This window comes from Oryctolagus cuniculus, chromosome 15, assembly GCF_051225735.1.
Source record: "Oryctolagus cuniculus isolate XC-2025 breed Fujian yellow rabbit chromosome 15, ASM5122573v1, whole genome shotgun sequence".
Taxonomy (NCBI): domain Eukaryota; kingdom Metazoa; phylum Chordata; class Mammalia; order Lagomorpha; family Leporidae; genus Oryctolagus; species Oryctolagus cuniculus.
The window spans coordinates 69,864,608-69,881,565 of NC_142881.1; the positions used below are offsets into that span (position 1 = coordinate 69,864,608).

General features: G+C 57.4%; 1 protein-coding gene across 2 annotated transcripts in view; it reads right to left on the reverse strand.

The window, feature by feature from the left end:
• Positions 1 to 16,958, reverse strand: part of ZCCHC24 (zinc finger CCHC-type containing 24) — a 56,987-nt gene that overhangs the window by 33,285 nt on the left and 6,744 nt on the right. The window contains exon 2 of one of the 2 annotated variants that reach the window (XM_002722890.6): positions 12,002 to 12,202. The exons of the other annotated variant lie outside the window; for it this stretch is intronic. Coding sequence (XP_002722936.1) covers positions 12,002 to 12,202 — 201 coding nt within the window. The remainder of the gene's footprint in view (positions 1 to 12,001; positions 12,203 to 16,958) is intronic. 2 annotated transcript variants of the gene reach the window in all.

The following is a 16,958-nucleotide window of genomic DNA, read 5'->3' on the forward strand; positions in this document are numbered from 1 at the left end:
GCTTGGAGAACAGGAGAAATCATAGAAGGCTGCCTGGAGGAGGGGATGGGGGTGTTATTCAGCCCAAGGATGCAACAGCTCTGCTCCAGCACTAGGCCTTGCAGATCGTGCAAGACTAGGAATGGGTCCAGGGGCAGAGGATGGAGAAGGTGAGACCATGGACACCTTGAGATTCCTGGGGGACTCCTAATCGCCATCTGTGACCCTTTTAAAAAGAGAACTGGCAGCTGAGGATGTGAAACCAGCCCTCCTAGGCTCTTTCCTGCCGGGCACGAGGCAGCAGGAAGGATGTTGAAGTGGCCGCCTGTGCCCCCACACCCTGCACCCCGCCCCTGGCAGCTGCTCCCACTTGCCTGGGCCAGATGGGAGCTGACAGCCCACGGGTGTCCTATCACCCCTCATCCTGGAGCACCCACCCTCGGGACACAGTGGGTGACCGGAAATCACGTGTGCCCCTCCCAAGGCTCCTGAGAAAGCACAGCCTTGGCCCCTGTTCTCCCAAAGGCAGCTCGCCTTTCAGTGGGGGAGAGTGGGAAGGCAGGACCAAAGCCCCCTCCGTGGACCCCCCCCCAGCCTTGGACCCCTGGGACCTCCCAGAGCAGTCTGAAACAGCTGAGGGCAGGCATGATGGCAGGTGACGCCTGTGGAGGCTGCGGCCTCACAACATCCCACAGAGCAGGAGTTGTCGCGGAGAGGATGCTGGGGCCTGGAAAGCCGGGGTGCATTTTCCCAAAAGCACCCAGCCAGCAAGAGGCGGGGCTGGAGGTAGAACACAAAGCAGACTGGCTTCGGCGCCTGTGCTCACGGCCACCACGCTGCAAGCAGGGGGCCTGGGACGCGAGGAGGAAGGGCTCCAGCCCAGGACCCTGAGTCTGGGGCACTGCCCTGACATCAGCACCTACGCCAAAGCCACCACGTGCCAAGGAGCAGGCACAGCGCCCCGAGCAACACCCATCCCGGCTAACATTCCCCAAGTGCTCTTGGCATTCCAGGGCCTGTGCCAAGGGCAGGCCCAGCACAGCCCAGGCCCCTCAGCCCGTCAGGGGCCGGCAATGTCACCTACAGCAGCCTAGATTCCCAGCCACGCCCCTGCCCCCGGCCCAGGCCCGCCCAGGCTGAATCATCCAATGACGCTCCCTTGCCTTTTCCCTCCCTTCCCATCCTCCCTCTATGGATTTCTTCCTCGTATAAGTCCCTTTTCTGTGACTTCAACAAAACACCTGAAGCTGGGTGCTGGCAAAGAAAATAGGTAGGTTCCCATATTTGCAAACGGCATGGCGTCAGTTTGGGGTTAAGGCCTCTCGGCGGCTGATATCCAGAAGCGAGAGATCACAGGCAGGACAGGAAGCCAGAGAGAGGGGAGGAGCCAGGCTGGCCCTCTTGCTATGGACCCGCTCCTAGGAACTGACCAGACAACCACGAGAAACACCTTCACCCCTTGCAAGGCAGTGCCAAAGCCACGCCCACTAGGCCCCGCCTCCTAACCACCACTCTGAGGACCAAGCTTGCAACACAGGATCCTTTGGAGGCTTGGGTCAAACCACATCCCAATCACAGCAACTCTGAGCTGATCCATGGTTTCAAAGCTTTTGAGCCGGACAATCCCTCCTTCACGTGCACCCTGAACTGTGAAGGTCAAGTACGAGGCTGTGCTGGGGGAGGCCGGCCACACCCCCATCCTCTGCTCCCCAACCGCCCGGCGCTGGGGCTGAGTCCCAGCCTGAGCTTCTGCCCCGAAAATCCTGCCCCTGCTCTGCCCCCTCCTTGCCCATCCTCTCCCCTGGCTCCAGCCACTCTGCAGCCAGGTCAAGGCTGGAATGAGGGTTTGCGAACGCCAGGCTCGGGTCGGACGTGGGCTGGGGCCTTGGCTCTGCTGCCGCCTTCGCCTTCGGCATCAGCCCGCTCCAGCCTGGGGCCCCAGGGCAGCAGAGCTGGGGCCAGGGGCCGGGAGTGGGGGGGGGGGCCTGGCCCAGCGGCCTCGCCCGCCTCATAGCACCCTGCCGCTGTTGCTGTTTACATGCTTCCGCCTCTCCGGCTCAGCTGTTCTAGGAGTCAATTCTCTTCCTTGCTCTATTTTTCTTCTTTTGCAATCTCCGAGAAACCCGAGCTGCCAGATGGGTGGGGGCGACGGCTGTTTTCTGTCTGACATCTGGATTGCATTAGCGGTCCAGGGCGTGCTGACTCGGGATGGCAGCTCCCCTGGGCCCCGCCCTCCTCTGGCCTCTCCCGGGGAGCGCAGGTGACAACACCCGCGCAGACCTCCCTCAATGGAGTCACCGGTGCCCCCCCACCAAGGCCGTCTTGGCAGGGAGTGGTGCAGGCTGAGGGCTTGGAGTTCCTGCTCTCAGGTCAGCACAGGAAGGGTGACCGCCAGGCTGGGCGGGGCTGGGCCTCACTGCCAGCAAGGGCAGGGGAGGGCTTAGGGCAAGGACGTGCGTCTGTCCCATGCGTCGTCCATGGTGCGCCGCCCCGGCCCCCATCCCAGCCCCCACTCCTGCAGAGGTGCTGAGTGCGTCATCACAGCAGGGAGCCCAGAGAGGGTGTGTGACGCCCCCAAAGTGGGTCAGCATTTTTTTTTTTTTTTTTTGGGAACTGGAACTCTGATCTCTGGACTATAAATTTGAGGCTGTTTTCTTTGACCTGCACAAGACATCTCCCTCTCCAACATCAGGGCCCTTATGGTGGGCGTGGGGACCCCCAGCCTGGCTGCACTTCAGAGGAAAATGGTAGCTGAAGATTGCACGTCCTGTCACCGGGCAGGCCGCAGCGGCCCCCAGCTAACACCCCAACACATCATGACCTTCATGGTTTCACGGTCTGGGGCACTGTGGCCTGCATGAGCCCCTTCCTCCATAAAATTATTAAAAGGTATCTTCTCTAGGGTTGGTGTTGTGGCACAGCAGGTTAAACCACTACCTCTGATGCCAGCATCCCATGTGGGTTCGAGTCCCGGCTGCTCCACTTCCAATCCAGCTCCTTGTTAATGTGCCTGGGAAGGCAACGGAAGATGGCCCAATGCTTGAATTCCTGCCACTCAGTGGAGTTCCTGGCTCCTGGTCCCTGCCTGTCTCAGGCTTGGCCATTGTAGCCATTTGGGGAGTGAACAAGGGGATGGAAGATTCTCTCTCTCTCTCTTTCCCTTCCTCCCTCCCTCCCTCCCTCCCTCTGTCACTTTACCTTTCAAATAAATAAACCTTTTAATAACTATATTTTCTGACAACTTTGGTAGAAAGACAAACATCCAGGCAGGATTCATAACTAGGTTGCATTATTATGATATTCCTTTTCTGGTTTTAAAATAAATCAATGGTAAACACTTCTGTGGACCCCTGAGAGTCTCCTGGGCCCCTGGCACGGCCCCCACTGTCCCTGGTGGAGGAGCCGGCCGGGCACACGCTGTCCAAGCTCCCTGCTAGACTCTTCACGGGCTCTGCTGTGTCCCCGTCTTCCCGCTGACCTGCGCTTGCGGTCTGACAGCACCCACTGGGAGGCCAGCTCCAGGACTGCGGGAGCCGCTCCTGGCTGCGCACTGTGGCATCCTCAAAGGCCAGCACGTGTCCGGCACGGGGCGGGTTCAGTCGATACCCGCTGAGCAAGCACGCGAAGGCGCGCCCATGGTCTCAGAGCCCAGTGGGCGGCACCCCATTTTCCCAGGCAGCACACTCCCTGGCACCCCACCCCACAGCTGGTGCTTTCTCTGGAAGTCGGTCCCTCCCCTCCAGCCTCCGCACACCCTGCCTTGTGTCTGATCTCGTCGCTTGCTTTCCCCTGCAGTCCTATCTCCTCCAGCCCAGCCTCCAACGTGCCACCAGCCCGATCTTTCAAAATGCCAATCCGAGCATGTCACCTAAACCTTTGGCTGGCTTCTCCCTGCCCTTCAGATACAGTCCAAGTTTGGGCAGCCTGGCCCGCAGGCCCTTCACCACCTGCTGCGGCCACACCTCCTGCTCCTCCCTGCGGGAGCGCCAGCCGTCGCCAAGGTTTGCAGTGCCCAGAAAGGCTACTCCCGTTATTTACATGCTCGCTTGGAAGCCTCCCCCACCCCACGCCCCGCCTCCTCCTCCCTGAGGCCTCCCAGGAAGCCCCAGGCAGAGCTGGTCCGTCACGGCAGAGCCCTGGTCACCCAGAGTGGCCAACTCTGTTTCTGTCTGCCCCACCAAGGACCTTATCAAGCACGGGCCCTGCACATAGTAGGCGCTCAGGAATGGTTGGGTGATGGGAGCAGGTCCTGGGCCCTGCTCTATCTTGGACAGACTGTGTTTAGATGCAGCACTGTGCCACAATGCCAGCACAAACACACATGCCCATGCAAGCGAGTGCATCTGGCTCAGAGCACAACGCTGTGGCACAGGTCCTCCAGCCCTGCCCCACAAGGGTGCAGAGGCCAATATGAGAGGACACTGACCTGCACGCAGGCTGGGCACACAGCGACCACGCTTCCCCTGAAGCCAGTGGGCTTTCTGCTGCCCCCAGAGCTGGCAGTCCCAAGCCTGCCCCGACCTGCCTGGCTGTACTGGGCCAGCAGACTCCCTGAGGCTGGACCAGCAGCGGAAGGAGCCGGCGTGCCGAGCTGGCTGGACCAGACCACGTCTGGCTTCTCCCCACACTGTCCTTATCTTTCTTTATGCCCAGCAACTCGTCTTTTTAAAGACCCTTGACTTTCTGTGAATGATACGGGAGATCAAAGTCTCAATGCTAAAGGCAATGGCAGACATCAGAGAAAAAGTGTGGACTCTGGAGCCAGGACCGGACTCAGCGCTAGTGTTGGGGATCTTAGGCAAGTCACTCAGCTTCTCTGGGCCTCTGTCGTAGCTTCTGGCAATTGAGCATCACTAGTGCCTACTGGGAGAGCCGTTGAGAGGCCTAATGAGCAAATGCAGAAGATACATTAAACTCAGGGGTAAACCCAAAGCTTAGAGGCTCTTACTATTACTGTTAACAATAGGAGTACCCTAGGGCTGGCCGGCTGGCACACTGTGAGGGGGTACAGGGTGGACACCCTTGGCTCCTAAGTGTTCTTGCGCCAGTGGTGCCACTGGCTGCAGAAGGACACTGACCCAGGCACAGTCTCACCTTGCAAGAAGGGGCTGCTCTTCTGTGACATTCGAAAATGGTTTCTAGCATATTCTGCCTCTACTGTCGGGGCTCCCGGTCTCCTCGCACTACCCTGGGATGTGTGAGGGGCCCGGCAATCTGATGCAGCGAGCTCTGGAAACCCCTGTCCTAGGCTTAAGGTTAGAGAATAATTGGCTAACAAGTCCCCAGCTGCTGGTTCCTGTGACCCGCGGTCGGGGCCACTGACAGTGAGCGCGTTCACTCGTGCTCCCTGCCGCCGTCTGCAGAGCCCTGGAGCTCCGAGAGCGGCTTCAGTCACTCAGGTCACTTACAAATCATCCCACAGAAGCAGGAGAGATAAAGGAGCAGAAAGAAATTTTTTTAACATTTATTTTATTTAATTGAAAGGCAGAGTGACAGAGAAAGGGAGGAAGAGACAGACAGAGAGAAAGAGAGAGAGAGAGAGAGAGAGAGCGCTTCTGTATGCTGGTTCACTCCCCAAATGGCTGCAATAGCCATGGCTGGGCCCTGCCGAAGCCAGGAGCCTGGAATTCCATCCAGGTCTCCCACCTGGGTGGCAGGGGCCCAAGCACTTGGGACATCGTCTGCTGCTGGCTTCCTGGGTGCATGAGCAGGGAGCTGGCTGGGAAGCTAAGCACGCAGGACTCAATCCAACACTCCAATATGGGAAGCCAGCGTCACAGGCGGCAGCTTAACCTGCTGAGCCACCTGTTGGCCACGGGAAGAATGTTTGAGGAGACAATGACTGAAAACGTCTCCAATGTGAAGAGACGCTGTAATCAACAGACTCGAGAGAAAGGCTCTAGGGACACGGCACAGCAGAGCCACTGAAAGCAGTCACGGATGGAACAGAGCTGCCTAGGACTGACACGTCTGTATCTCACTGGAGCTAATGACCAGTCTGAAGCAGACACTCATACGTTAACATGTGTAAAAAGCCTAGAGCAATCCCCAAAGGAATGACTCACAAAACACAGTGAAAAAATCATTAAAGAAATTTAAATGTTGCATTAGAAAAATAATACCAAAGAAAGCAATAAAGGAGGATTAGAGGTACAGAAAAGATATGAACAATTTAGGAACCAAAAAGAAAAATGGCAAACCTAAATCCAGCTATGTAAATAGTAGCATTAAATGAGAATGTATTGGGGTCGGCTCTGTGGTGTAGTGGGTAAAGCTGCTGCCTGCGGTGCCGGCATCCCATATGGGCACCATTTCGAGTCCCAGCTGCTCTACTTCTGATCCAGCTCTCTGTTAGGGCCTGGGAAAACAGTAGAAGATGGCCCAAGTGCTTGGACCCCTGCACCCATGAGGGAGACCCAGAAGAAATTCCTGGCTCCTGGCTTCAGATCGGCACAACCCCAGACATTGTGGCCATCTGGGGAGTGAACCAGTGGTTGGAAGACCTCTCTCTCTGCCTCTGCCTGTCTGTAACTCTCTGCCTTTCAAATAAATAAATAAATATTAAAAAAAAAAAAAGACCCAACACTGCTCTGACTCGCACCAGGGGCCAGCCCAGATTTTTTTTTTAAAGAGTGACTGTCTTAAACAATACAGTCAAAAGGCAGGGATTCTCAGATGGGACAATAAAAAACAGATTCAGTTATGTGCTATTACAGGAGATAAAGTTTGGATTCAAATGCATGCATAGACTGAACGTATGAGAATGAGAAAGGACCCATCACGTACACAGCAACCCTCAGAACGCTGCACCCACGTGGGAGACATGGAGGAAGCACCTGGCTCCTGGCTTCAGGCTGGCTCAGTCCTTGCTGTTGCAGCCATCTGTGGAGTAAACTAGTGGATGGAAGATCTCTCTCTCTCTCTCTCTCTGTCTCTGTAACTCTCACTTTCAAACAAATAAATAAATCTTCAGGAAAAAAAAAGAAGAGCAAACTAAACCTAAAGCAAGTTGACAGAAGGCAATAAGCAAGACTTTTGGGGAGCTGAGCACAAGACCAGGAAGAGGTATTTACAGACCTATGCCCAGAGTAACCTTACGCCTGATAGCCAAAACGTGGCTTGATTGTTTCCACCCGTGATAAGCAAAATGTGGTCTATACATTCAATGGAGTATTATCTGGCCTTAGAAAGGACTGAAACTCCGACACACCATCGGAAGAATCCTTGGGACAACATGCTGGGTGAGGTTAACTTAGTCACAAAAGGACAACACTGGGTAACTCCACCTCCATGAGGTACCTAGAGTAGTCAAACAAATCAGGAGAGAACGGTGGCTGCCAGGGGCTGGCGAGAGGAGAGAGAGGGGAGTTTTGTGGAACGGAGTTTCAGATTCACAATTAAGGAGAGTCTGTGGGAGTGAGCGTGCGGCTAAGCAGCTAAGACCTACTCAAGATGCCCACGTCCCACATCAGAGCACCTGGTTCAGTACCTGGCTCTGCCTCCTGACTCTAGATTCCTGCTGAAGCAGACCCTGGGAGTCTCCCTCTCTCTCTCTCCCTCTTTCTAATTCTGTGTGTGTGTGTGTGTGTGCGTGCGTATGTGCCTCTCCAATAAATAAAACAGAGAGCTGAGGATGAATAGTGGTGGGTGGTTCTACAACAATGTGAATGTATTCGTCATTGAATTGCACATTTAGAAGTGATGAAGATGGTAGGTTTTTTTTTAAGATTTATTTATTTATTTGAAAGTCAGAGTTACACAGAGGGAGAAGGAGAGGCAGAGAGAGAGAGAGAGAGAGAGAGAGAGAGAGAGGTCTTCCATATGATGGTTCACTCCCCAATAGGCTGCAATGGCAGGAGCTGTGCTGATTCGAAGCCAGGAGCCAGGAGCTTCTTCCAGGTCTCCCACATGGATGTAGGGGCCCAAGGACTTGGGCCATCTTCTACTGCTTTCCCAGGCTGCAGCAGAGAGCTGGATCGGAAGTGGAGCAGCTGGGACTCCAACCAGTGCCCATGCAGGATTCCGGCACTACAGGCAATGGCTTTATCCGCCACAGTGTCGGCCCCCGAAGATGATAGTTTTTAGGTGTATTTTACTACAACCTAAAAAAAACGATTAGAGGCAAGGACGCTTGATGCAGTGGTTAAGATGCACTTGGGATGCCACATTCCATTTTGGAGAGTCTGGGTTTAAGTCCTGGCTCTGCTTTTGATTCCAGCTTCCTGCTAATGTGCACCCTGGGAGGCAGCAGATGGTGGCCCAAGTACTTGGGTTTCCGCCACCCATGTGGGAGTCCAGCGGATTGAAGTTCCAGTTCCTGGCTTCAGCCTGCTCTGGCTATTCCAGGGATTGGGGGAGTGAACTAGCAGATGAAAGTGCTCTCTCTCTCTCTCTCTTTCTCTGCCTTTCAAATAAAATTGAGAATAAGTAAATATAACTTACAAAAATAAAAAGAGATTAGACAGGGCCAGCATTATGGCACGGTGGGTTAAGCTGCTGCCTGTGACGCTGGCATCCCATACAAGCGCTGGTTCAAGTCCCAGCTGCTCAGGTTCTGATCTAGCTCTCTGCTATGGCCTGGGCAAGCAGGGAAGGATGGTCCAAGTGCTTTGGCCCCTACCACCCATCTGGGAAACTCAGATGGCATTCCAAGCTCCTGCTTTCAAACTGGCCCAGCCTATGCCATTGGGCCACTTGGGGAGCGAACCAGAGGATGGAAGCTCTCTCACTCTGTATCTTTCTTTGCAACTCTGCCTTTCAAATAAGTAAAGTGTTTAAAGACTTTATTCATGATTTATCTGAGAGGTAGAGTTACAGACAGTGAGAGGGAGAGACAGAGAGAAAGGTCTTCCTTCCACTGGTTCACTCCCCAAATAACCAGAGCTGCACCAATCCGAAGCCAGGAGCCAGGAGCCTCCTCCGGGTCTCCCGTGCAGGGGCAGGGACCCAAGTACCTGGGCCACCCTCTACTGCTTTCCCAGGCCACAGCAGAGATCAGAAGAGGAGCAGCCAGGACCAGAACCAGCACCCACATGGGATGCTGGCACCGCAGTAAAATGAATTTTTGAAAAAAGGAGAGAGATTAGAGTGGAAACTAGTGAAATAAAGAAGAGAAAAGCAATAGAGAAAGTGAGCTAAGCCAAAAGTTGGTTCTTTGAAAAGTTCAACAAAATAAACAAATCTTTAGTCAGAATGTCCAAGAACTGGAGAAAACTCGGAATACAAGAATTAGAAAGGAAAGAGGGGAATATTATTACTGACCTTATGGAAATCAGAAGGTTTGTAAGAGAAGACAATCAACAAACATATGCCAACAGATTAGGTGAAACCAACTGTACGAATACAAACTACAGTAACTGAATCGAGCAGAAAGAGACCATCAGACCTGTCTTAGATCAAGCAAAGAGACCAAATTAGTAATCAAGGAAAGCCCAGCCCAGGTGGCTCCACACGTAGATTCTACAAAATAGCACGGGAATGCTGTTCACAGACTTGTCCAGAACATGCAGCAGGATTGTGGGAACCGAGGCAGGCTACCACATGGGAAGACCTTGAAAACACTACACTAAGTTAAAGAAGGCTGTCACATGATCCCATCTCTATGAAATGCCCAGGGAAGGTGAATCTATACACAGAGAAAATGGATGTGTGGTTGCTGGGAGCTGCAAGGTCTGAAGCTAAAGGATATGAAGTTCAACTTGAACGTGATGCAAATGTCCTGTAACAGATTGTGGTGAGCACTGCATGCGTCTGTGACACTCACAAAAGCCATTGAGCTGCACACTTCGGGTGAATTCTATGGGAAATGAATTACAGCAGTTACCCGCCCCCCAAAAAAAAGTGTTCTATTTTTACGCATTTTGTGTGTGAGATCGGACATAGCATTTCCTTTGAAATGGGTGACAGCCTTGTCAGTATTCCTTCCTTGGAAGACTGGTACCTGCCGTGGGAGGTACCTGGTATAGTGTGGATGTCAGAAGCGAGGGGTAGAGATGACCTGAGCCCAGCACCTGCCCCTGGGGCTTGTGGTCGGGATCTAGTGGAATCCCAGCCTGCCAGAATACCTGGGATCATGTCCCAGGGACCCAGAGGAGAAAAGCACATGGCTAGCCGACACCTGCTGAGACCCTGTGATGGGCGTGGGCCAGGCTCAGCTTGTGCCACGCATTATTTCACCACATCCTCACCGCTCGTGAGCAGGGGAGGGCAGAGCCTCGGGGCTTCAGGAGTGCTGGACAGAGCCTGGTTTGAGAGGAGACAGCTCAAGAGAGAAACTGAGGCACCAGAGACCATGGCTGCGGCAGGGCTGCTCTAGGAAGCAAAGAGCTCTGGGGTCCCAGGGCGGGGGTTCCCAGGCACGCCCGCCCTCCAGCGCTGTGTTCCCCTGCAGCTGTGCACCGGAGCCACCCCCTGGATGTCCACCTTAGAGTGAAGGGACTGAGGTCCAGGTAACCAGTGTCAGCACCAGCATGAGGGACCCTCTGTCCCCCTGCAGCTGGAAGAGCTCTGGCCCTGTCTGCAGAGACAGTGGCAGGTGCACACACACACTCACCCTCACACCTCCAGTCTCCGCGCCTCCGGCTCACCACCCATCCATTGCCTTCAGAAACCGGTCACACTGAGCCACTTTTGCCCTGAGCTCTCCTCCTCCCGGAAGCTTTCCTGGGCTGCCGGCCAGGGTGCCCCTCTTGGTGTCTGGGTGTCGCCTGCCTGGGTGAGTTAAAGCCTCGGCTGTCCCCTGACCAGCTCAGCCACGGTGGCTATGGAATGAGGCTGGTGAGCGCACCTGGCACAGTGGGTGGCTGTTGTGGGCAGGACTTGCAAAGCTGCTCAGAAGGCACGGGGCATGGTGTCTGTCCCCTCCCTCAAGGGGCTAAGTGCTGGCCCACCCATCTCAGAGGCAAGAGGGTGAGGTGCTGTTGTGAATGACTGTGTGATGTAAGAGGCTGCTGGCTGGGAGAGCCACGAGCAGGCCTTTGAGGACCAACCCAGAGAACCATGGGAGAAGTCCCCATAGTCTGCGGGGACCTCTGCATGCCCCCTTGCTGACCGCTCCTACTGAGGGGGAGTCAGGGGTGAATGGGCAGGGGACAGAGTTCAGGCCTCAGTGGGGCAGCTCCCCCTACCCAGATGTCCAGGGTGGGACGAGGCACGCAATGAGAGGGAGGTCTGGGGAGGGCCTGCAGTGGCGCACTTCTCACCAGAGCCCCCTGGAGGCACTGACATGGCTGTGCCTGGACCACCCCGAGCGGAGCGCCACAAGCATATCCCAGCCCCCTGACGGGTCCTGCAGGCACCGGGCCCCACCTTATCACGGCCCCGGCCTCCAACATCTGGAGGGAACCAGGGCAGGGGCACTCAGAGTTTTCAGGATTCCAGTCCCATTACATACAGAAAGTGAAAGCAGCAACACACCAGAAAAGAAAGTTGGAAAACCTGGGGAAAAAAATACATAATGGGGGCCAAATCACCAAGCATCTCGCACGCGCTGAGCACAGCCGCTAACCTCTCTCCCTGCATGCGAAACGCCAAGTCCAGCAGTGAGTCAGGGGCCATCCTCTGGGGGCCTGGGCCCCGGAGCCCCGCCCTGCCGCAGAAAAACAGTTGGCGAGCCACGGGGGCTGAGCCCACTCCCTGTGGCCCTCTTCACACCCAAGAGAGCCACCCGGCCCCACCGTGCCAGGGGCTCTTGCCCAGCCCTCTCCTGGGGGGGCACGCAGTGGGGGAAGAGCCCGCTCCACCGCCTCCTCACAAGGGCTGAAGAGGCCGAGATGGGGTCTGGGGGTGGGGGTGCACATGTGGATTCCTGGCCTGGAGCCCGCATTCCTTCTCTGTGAGTGTGAGGAGGCTGCTGGCCCGGCCTGCCCACCACAGGAAGCCCGGCATCTCATCGCGGGGCGGCATGTTGGGGTCCACAATGCCCCCACGGAGCCACCGGCACGGGTCAAGCTCGGGCTCTGTCCAGTGCACCCCCACAAGGGAACCAACAGGTGGAGGCTCCTGCCGGGCCGGGCTGCCTTACCTGGGGGCAGTCTTTGATGTAGTGTCCTTTGTTGAAACACAGGTGGCACAGGTAGTTGGGCGGGGGCCGCTTGCTGGGCTTGCGGGCCTCGGAGCTGAGGCTCAGGTCAGAGAAGTGCTCGGTGAGCGAGCTGAGGCCGTCGGCGATGTTGTTGAGGGAGCCGTAGGGCGAGGCGCTCTTGTACACACTGCTGCCCAGCGCCTGCGGGGGTGAGGCACACACGTTCACAGCCGTGGCCTGGGGGGCGCTGGGGTGTCCTCTGCCCTCCCCCCAACACATGCGAGTCCACACGGAGCCTTTGGCTGCCTCCAGGAGCCTGAGTTCAAATCCCAGCGCTAGTTGGGTGTGTCCCTGGGCATGCCAGCTAACCACTTGGGGCCTCAGTGGCTCTGTCTGTAGAATGGAAATAATAATAGTTACCTCCTAGGGTTTCCCGAAGGCTAACACGAGGGCGCCAATCGGGACCGTATAAGGCGGTGATACTGATGGTGATGGCTGGTATTATTATTACCACTCGTTCTTGACACACGGCCATGGGACCAGAAAGTATAATAGATCCAGGGCTCCACTGCTAATGGGGGGAGGGGCTCAGGCAAATGGCCGCTGACTCAGTTTCCCTGTCTTGCAGGAAGAGGAACATCAGTCTACAGACTCTGTGGCACAATGTGTGGTCTGTGTCCAGGGACCCTCAGCCCAGCAGCCCAGGGCCACCTTCTGCACTCGAGGGGGTGGGGGCGTGGCTCAGTGCCCCCCCACCCCAGATGACAGGAAGCAGGCACCTCGCCGAGCTTCAAAGCAGACGCGGCCCAGGCCCCTCCTGGTGTACACAGCCTCTATTTATAGGCGTCACGGGCTCCCGGCTGCCCAGCGCTCTGGAATTTAGCGAAGGTGGAGACAAGGCCAAGGCCGGAGAGGGGCAGCTCCTTCAGGAGGGGCAGTGACAGGCCTGAGGATGGGGTGTCTCCTGGCCCCAACTCAGATGCCCAAGAACCGCAAGATGACCGTCTGCGCCTGGGGGTCCGACAGGGAGATGGGCTTGGCTCTGGGGAGTCCTCAGGCCGAGGGGGGAGATGGGGGCCCTACAGGGATGGAGCCGGCAGCAGCCCAGGGCAGGGACAGTCCTTTTCCTCTCAATGTAGGAAGATGGGGGAGGGGCGCCGAGAGCTACTCGGAGGGGCAGAGGGCACGCCCCCACCCCCACCCAACCAGAATAGCTCCCACCCCTCCTGCATGCATACCCCAGCTGGGGCCTCCCTGCGGCCTCTCTATTTTGGAGTCTGCCCCTCCTTGTCATCTGTCCTCAGGACACCCCACTGTGTGATCCTGGGCCAGCCCTTTCCCTCTCTGGGCCCCTGTCCTTGCTCGTGCCCTTGGGGACCACAGCCTGGGATGTGGAAGGAAGGACGCGGGCTCCGCAACCCGGGCAGCCCTGGCCTGCACACAGTGACTGCGGCTGGGACTCGGGGGGTCCTGATGACTGCTGTACCGCCGCCAGTCACACCAGGAAGCCCAGGGTCAGCGGAGGACGCCACATGGACCCGGGCTCAGCCTGCGGGGGATGCCAGCTCTCAGAGGAGCCCACGATGGAGGATCCACCGGGAAGGGCGGAGCCTCCCAGCGCCGCAGGTGTGTGAGCCAAGGAGCTGGGCGAGTCCCATGGAAATCAGCTTCCACCACCACACCTCCTCTCCAGCATGGGAAACTTCACATATTAAGATAGCTGATTCTCACCACAGCGCTGTGAGTCATTGTCCCCATTGTACAGATTAAACCAATGTGTCCAAGCTTGCACTGAAGGATCAGGAAAACCCGTAACAGATCCGGTGTTCTGGGGCCAATCTCAGACCTACCCGAAGCAGCCCCCTGGGAGCGAGGACCAGGAATCTGCATTCTTTGGTGAACTAGACACAGCAGACACTGCCAATGGCACTGAGGGAATTCACTTTGTTTTGTAGCCATTGCTAACACCCACCTCTAGAACTTTCTCATCTTCCAAAACTGAAACTCTGTGCCCACTCAACACTAAGGCCACCACCCCCACCCCAGCCAGGATCTGCACTTCTCAAGCCCTCCCAGGCTGTGCAGGTACAACCAGGCCTGCTCTGCCTTGGCCCTGGGAGCACCTGGACTCCCCAAGCCAGGAGACCTCCTCCCCAGCCCTCTCACCCGCGGGTGGGTGGGGGACGGGGAAGCGGGGAGGCAGTGGGCCCAGCCTCCCAGAGAGAAGTTCATCCAAACAAGAAACTTGAAGATCCCAGTGGGGTGACTCACCCTCATGGCTGGGAATTGCGATTTCACAAAGAACAGCCTCTTATTTTTTCCCTCTCTCTCTCTCTCTGCAAGTCCACGGGAATCGGGACTGTTTTGGCAGTAGATTGTCAAGAGGAAGGGGAAGTTTTGTGGGTGCCAGAAAGTGCACTAATTACACCCTGAGTCTTTCCTCCGCCTTGTGGCCACACTCCCCTGCCCACGGATGGCCCTCGGGCACCCCGGGGCCGCCAGAGGCCTCTGAGCAGGCGGCCCTAAGCTCCACGCCCCACCCGCTCCTGCCGAAGGGTCACAGCAGAGCCCAGGCCCACGGGCGGCTCCACGGTCAGAGAAGCAGGGGCCACAGCTGCCCGCTCCAGAGTGCCCCCCGCCACCTCCAGTGCCCTCTAGCCTGTCCCAGCTGTGGCTCCAGCTTCCTGCTCCCAGCCCCAAATCAAGACAAACACCACTGAACAGCTGAAAGGGCAGAGGGTGGTCAGCCAAGCCACCATCATCCCCATGTCACAGACAGAGAGACTGAGGCCCAGAGGAGACACAGAGGAGGGCACCCGGCCAGGCCTAAGGGCTGGGGGTCCCGCTAGCCAGGCAGTGAGAGGCGGGTGGGGCAGTGCGCTGCTTCCTCTCTGCAGCCCAGTTTGAGCTCGGGCCATGGAGGTTAAAGGCGAGTCATCCTCCCAGCTGTCTGCAGGGTCTGGAGGGACCGGACAGAGGTCAGGACACACGGAGCTCTGTGCCCTCCAGGGTGGAGCTGGGGCCTGGCCGCTTGGGTTTCCCAGCTGGCGAATGTGACCTGGGGCAGGGAAGGGGGGTCCACTTGCCCATCTCTGTGGTCTGCCTTTCTTTTTTTTTTTTTTTTATTTATTTATTTATTTATTTTTTTTTTTGACAGGCAGAGTGGACAGTGAGAGAGAGAGACAGAGAGAAAGGTCTTCCTTTGCCGTTGGTTCACCCTCCAGTGGCCGCCGCGGCCGGCGCGCTGCAGCCGGCGCACCGCGCTGATCCGATGGCAGGAGCCAGGTGCTTCTCCTGGTCTCCCATGGGGTGCAGGGCCCAAGCACTTGGGCCATCCTCCACTGCACTCCCAGGCCACAGCAGAGAGCTGGCCTGGAAGAGGGGCACCGGGACAGAACCGGCGCCCCGACCGGGACTAGAACCCGGTGTGCCGGCGCCGCTAGGTGGAGGATTAGCCTAGTGAGCCACGGCGCCGGCCTCTGTGGTCTGCCTTTCTGAAGGCCCCGAGCCCTGGGGACTGAGGGCCCAGCAGGCAGGGGCACTTAGTCGCCACAGGCACCGCCTCTGGTCCTTCTGCCTGCGGCCTGGAGGGCAAGGCAGGCGCAGAGGCCTTCATTGGTCAGCCCTGAAGCTGCTCACTGGGAGTCCCCGTGGGACAGCTCTGCTTCTCTCTCTCTCTCTCTCTGGCTCTGCGCTGGGTGCCCCGCCCCTCGAGTGTCCTCTAGGTCCATCCAAACCCTCTCTAGGACTTGGCTCTGGGTCTGCTGTAACCGGCACCGCCGCCTTGAATCCACGCCGTCCCCTTGTTCAGTCCTTCAGCTTCAACAAATGGAGCACAAGGTGCAGAGCCAGTGCTCCAGAAGCCCCCGGTCCCCTCCAGGGCTCTCCCTGACACCCCAGCCGGGGCAGGGACCCCCCTCCCCGATGGAGCTCTGCAGCCTCTCGCCTCTCTCTGCATGCGTGACGCCTCCTGTCTCTCCCGCAGGGCTGGGCGCCATTCTGCCATCCTCCATTAGCGGGGAGCCCAGACCCGTGCTGCTGCTGCTCATGCCTGCAACTGTCCTAGGTTTGGACAGCCACTGGTGGCCTGAGGACCCTCTTGACCGGTGAGGTAACAGATGTCCTGACGCCATGGAGGCTGGGGCCTCCGAGTTCTTGGGGACCGAACAGGAGCCTCCTCTACCCCGGATTAGACTGCTCTGGGCACCAGCAGGGGACAGCCCCCCTGGTGTGGTGGGAGGAAGCCTCTGGGCTTAGAGGTCATCTCGCCTTCCTCCCTGCTCAGTGACCCCAGCAGCCAGCAGGAAGCACAGGGTCCTCAGGCCACACCTGGGGGACCGAGTGTCACTCTTCTGCCCACTGCTGGAACTTCTCCAAACTTTCCCAGTGGTGCTGGGGAAAGTTAAACAGGAAGAGATGGCAACGACAGTGCGTTCTGATCGGGCTGTGTGTCACATCCACAGAGACAGGAGATCCTCCCCTTCCTTAGCTCCCACGTCCTTGGTAAGAACCCTACTGGCACAAGCATTCTCTGTCCCATTTTAGGGAGCTAGAAACAGAGGCTGAGAACGCAGCCCGATGTGCCACCAGCATGTGGCTGAGAGGAAACGCACACCCAGGTCCGACGGCCAGGGCCTGCCCGGCTTGGCTTCCCCTACAGGAAGGGGACCCAGAGGAAAATGCCAGGGGTGACCTCAGACGTTAAGCCCCTGAGCTCTGGTGAGGTGACGCACCAGCTGCTCGGGGCTGTGCCCGGAGACAGAACGAGCAAAGGCATGGGTTTCAGGGCTGACCCCAGTTATCCCAGGAGCACACGGCCAAGCCGTGCTTCCCCTCCCATCCCGCACCTCCCTGGGACAGTCAGAGGGCACAGCGGGAGAGGGGCCGGGGGACGGAAGCTCCCGAAGCAGCCGAGGGAGAAGCGACTCCTACAGAGATAGGACACAGCAGGTGGGGA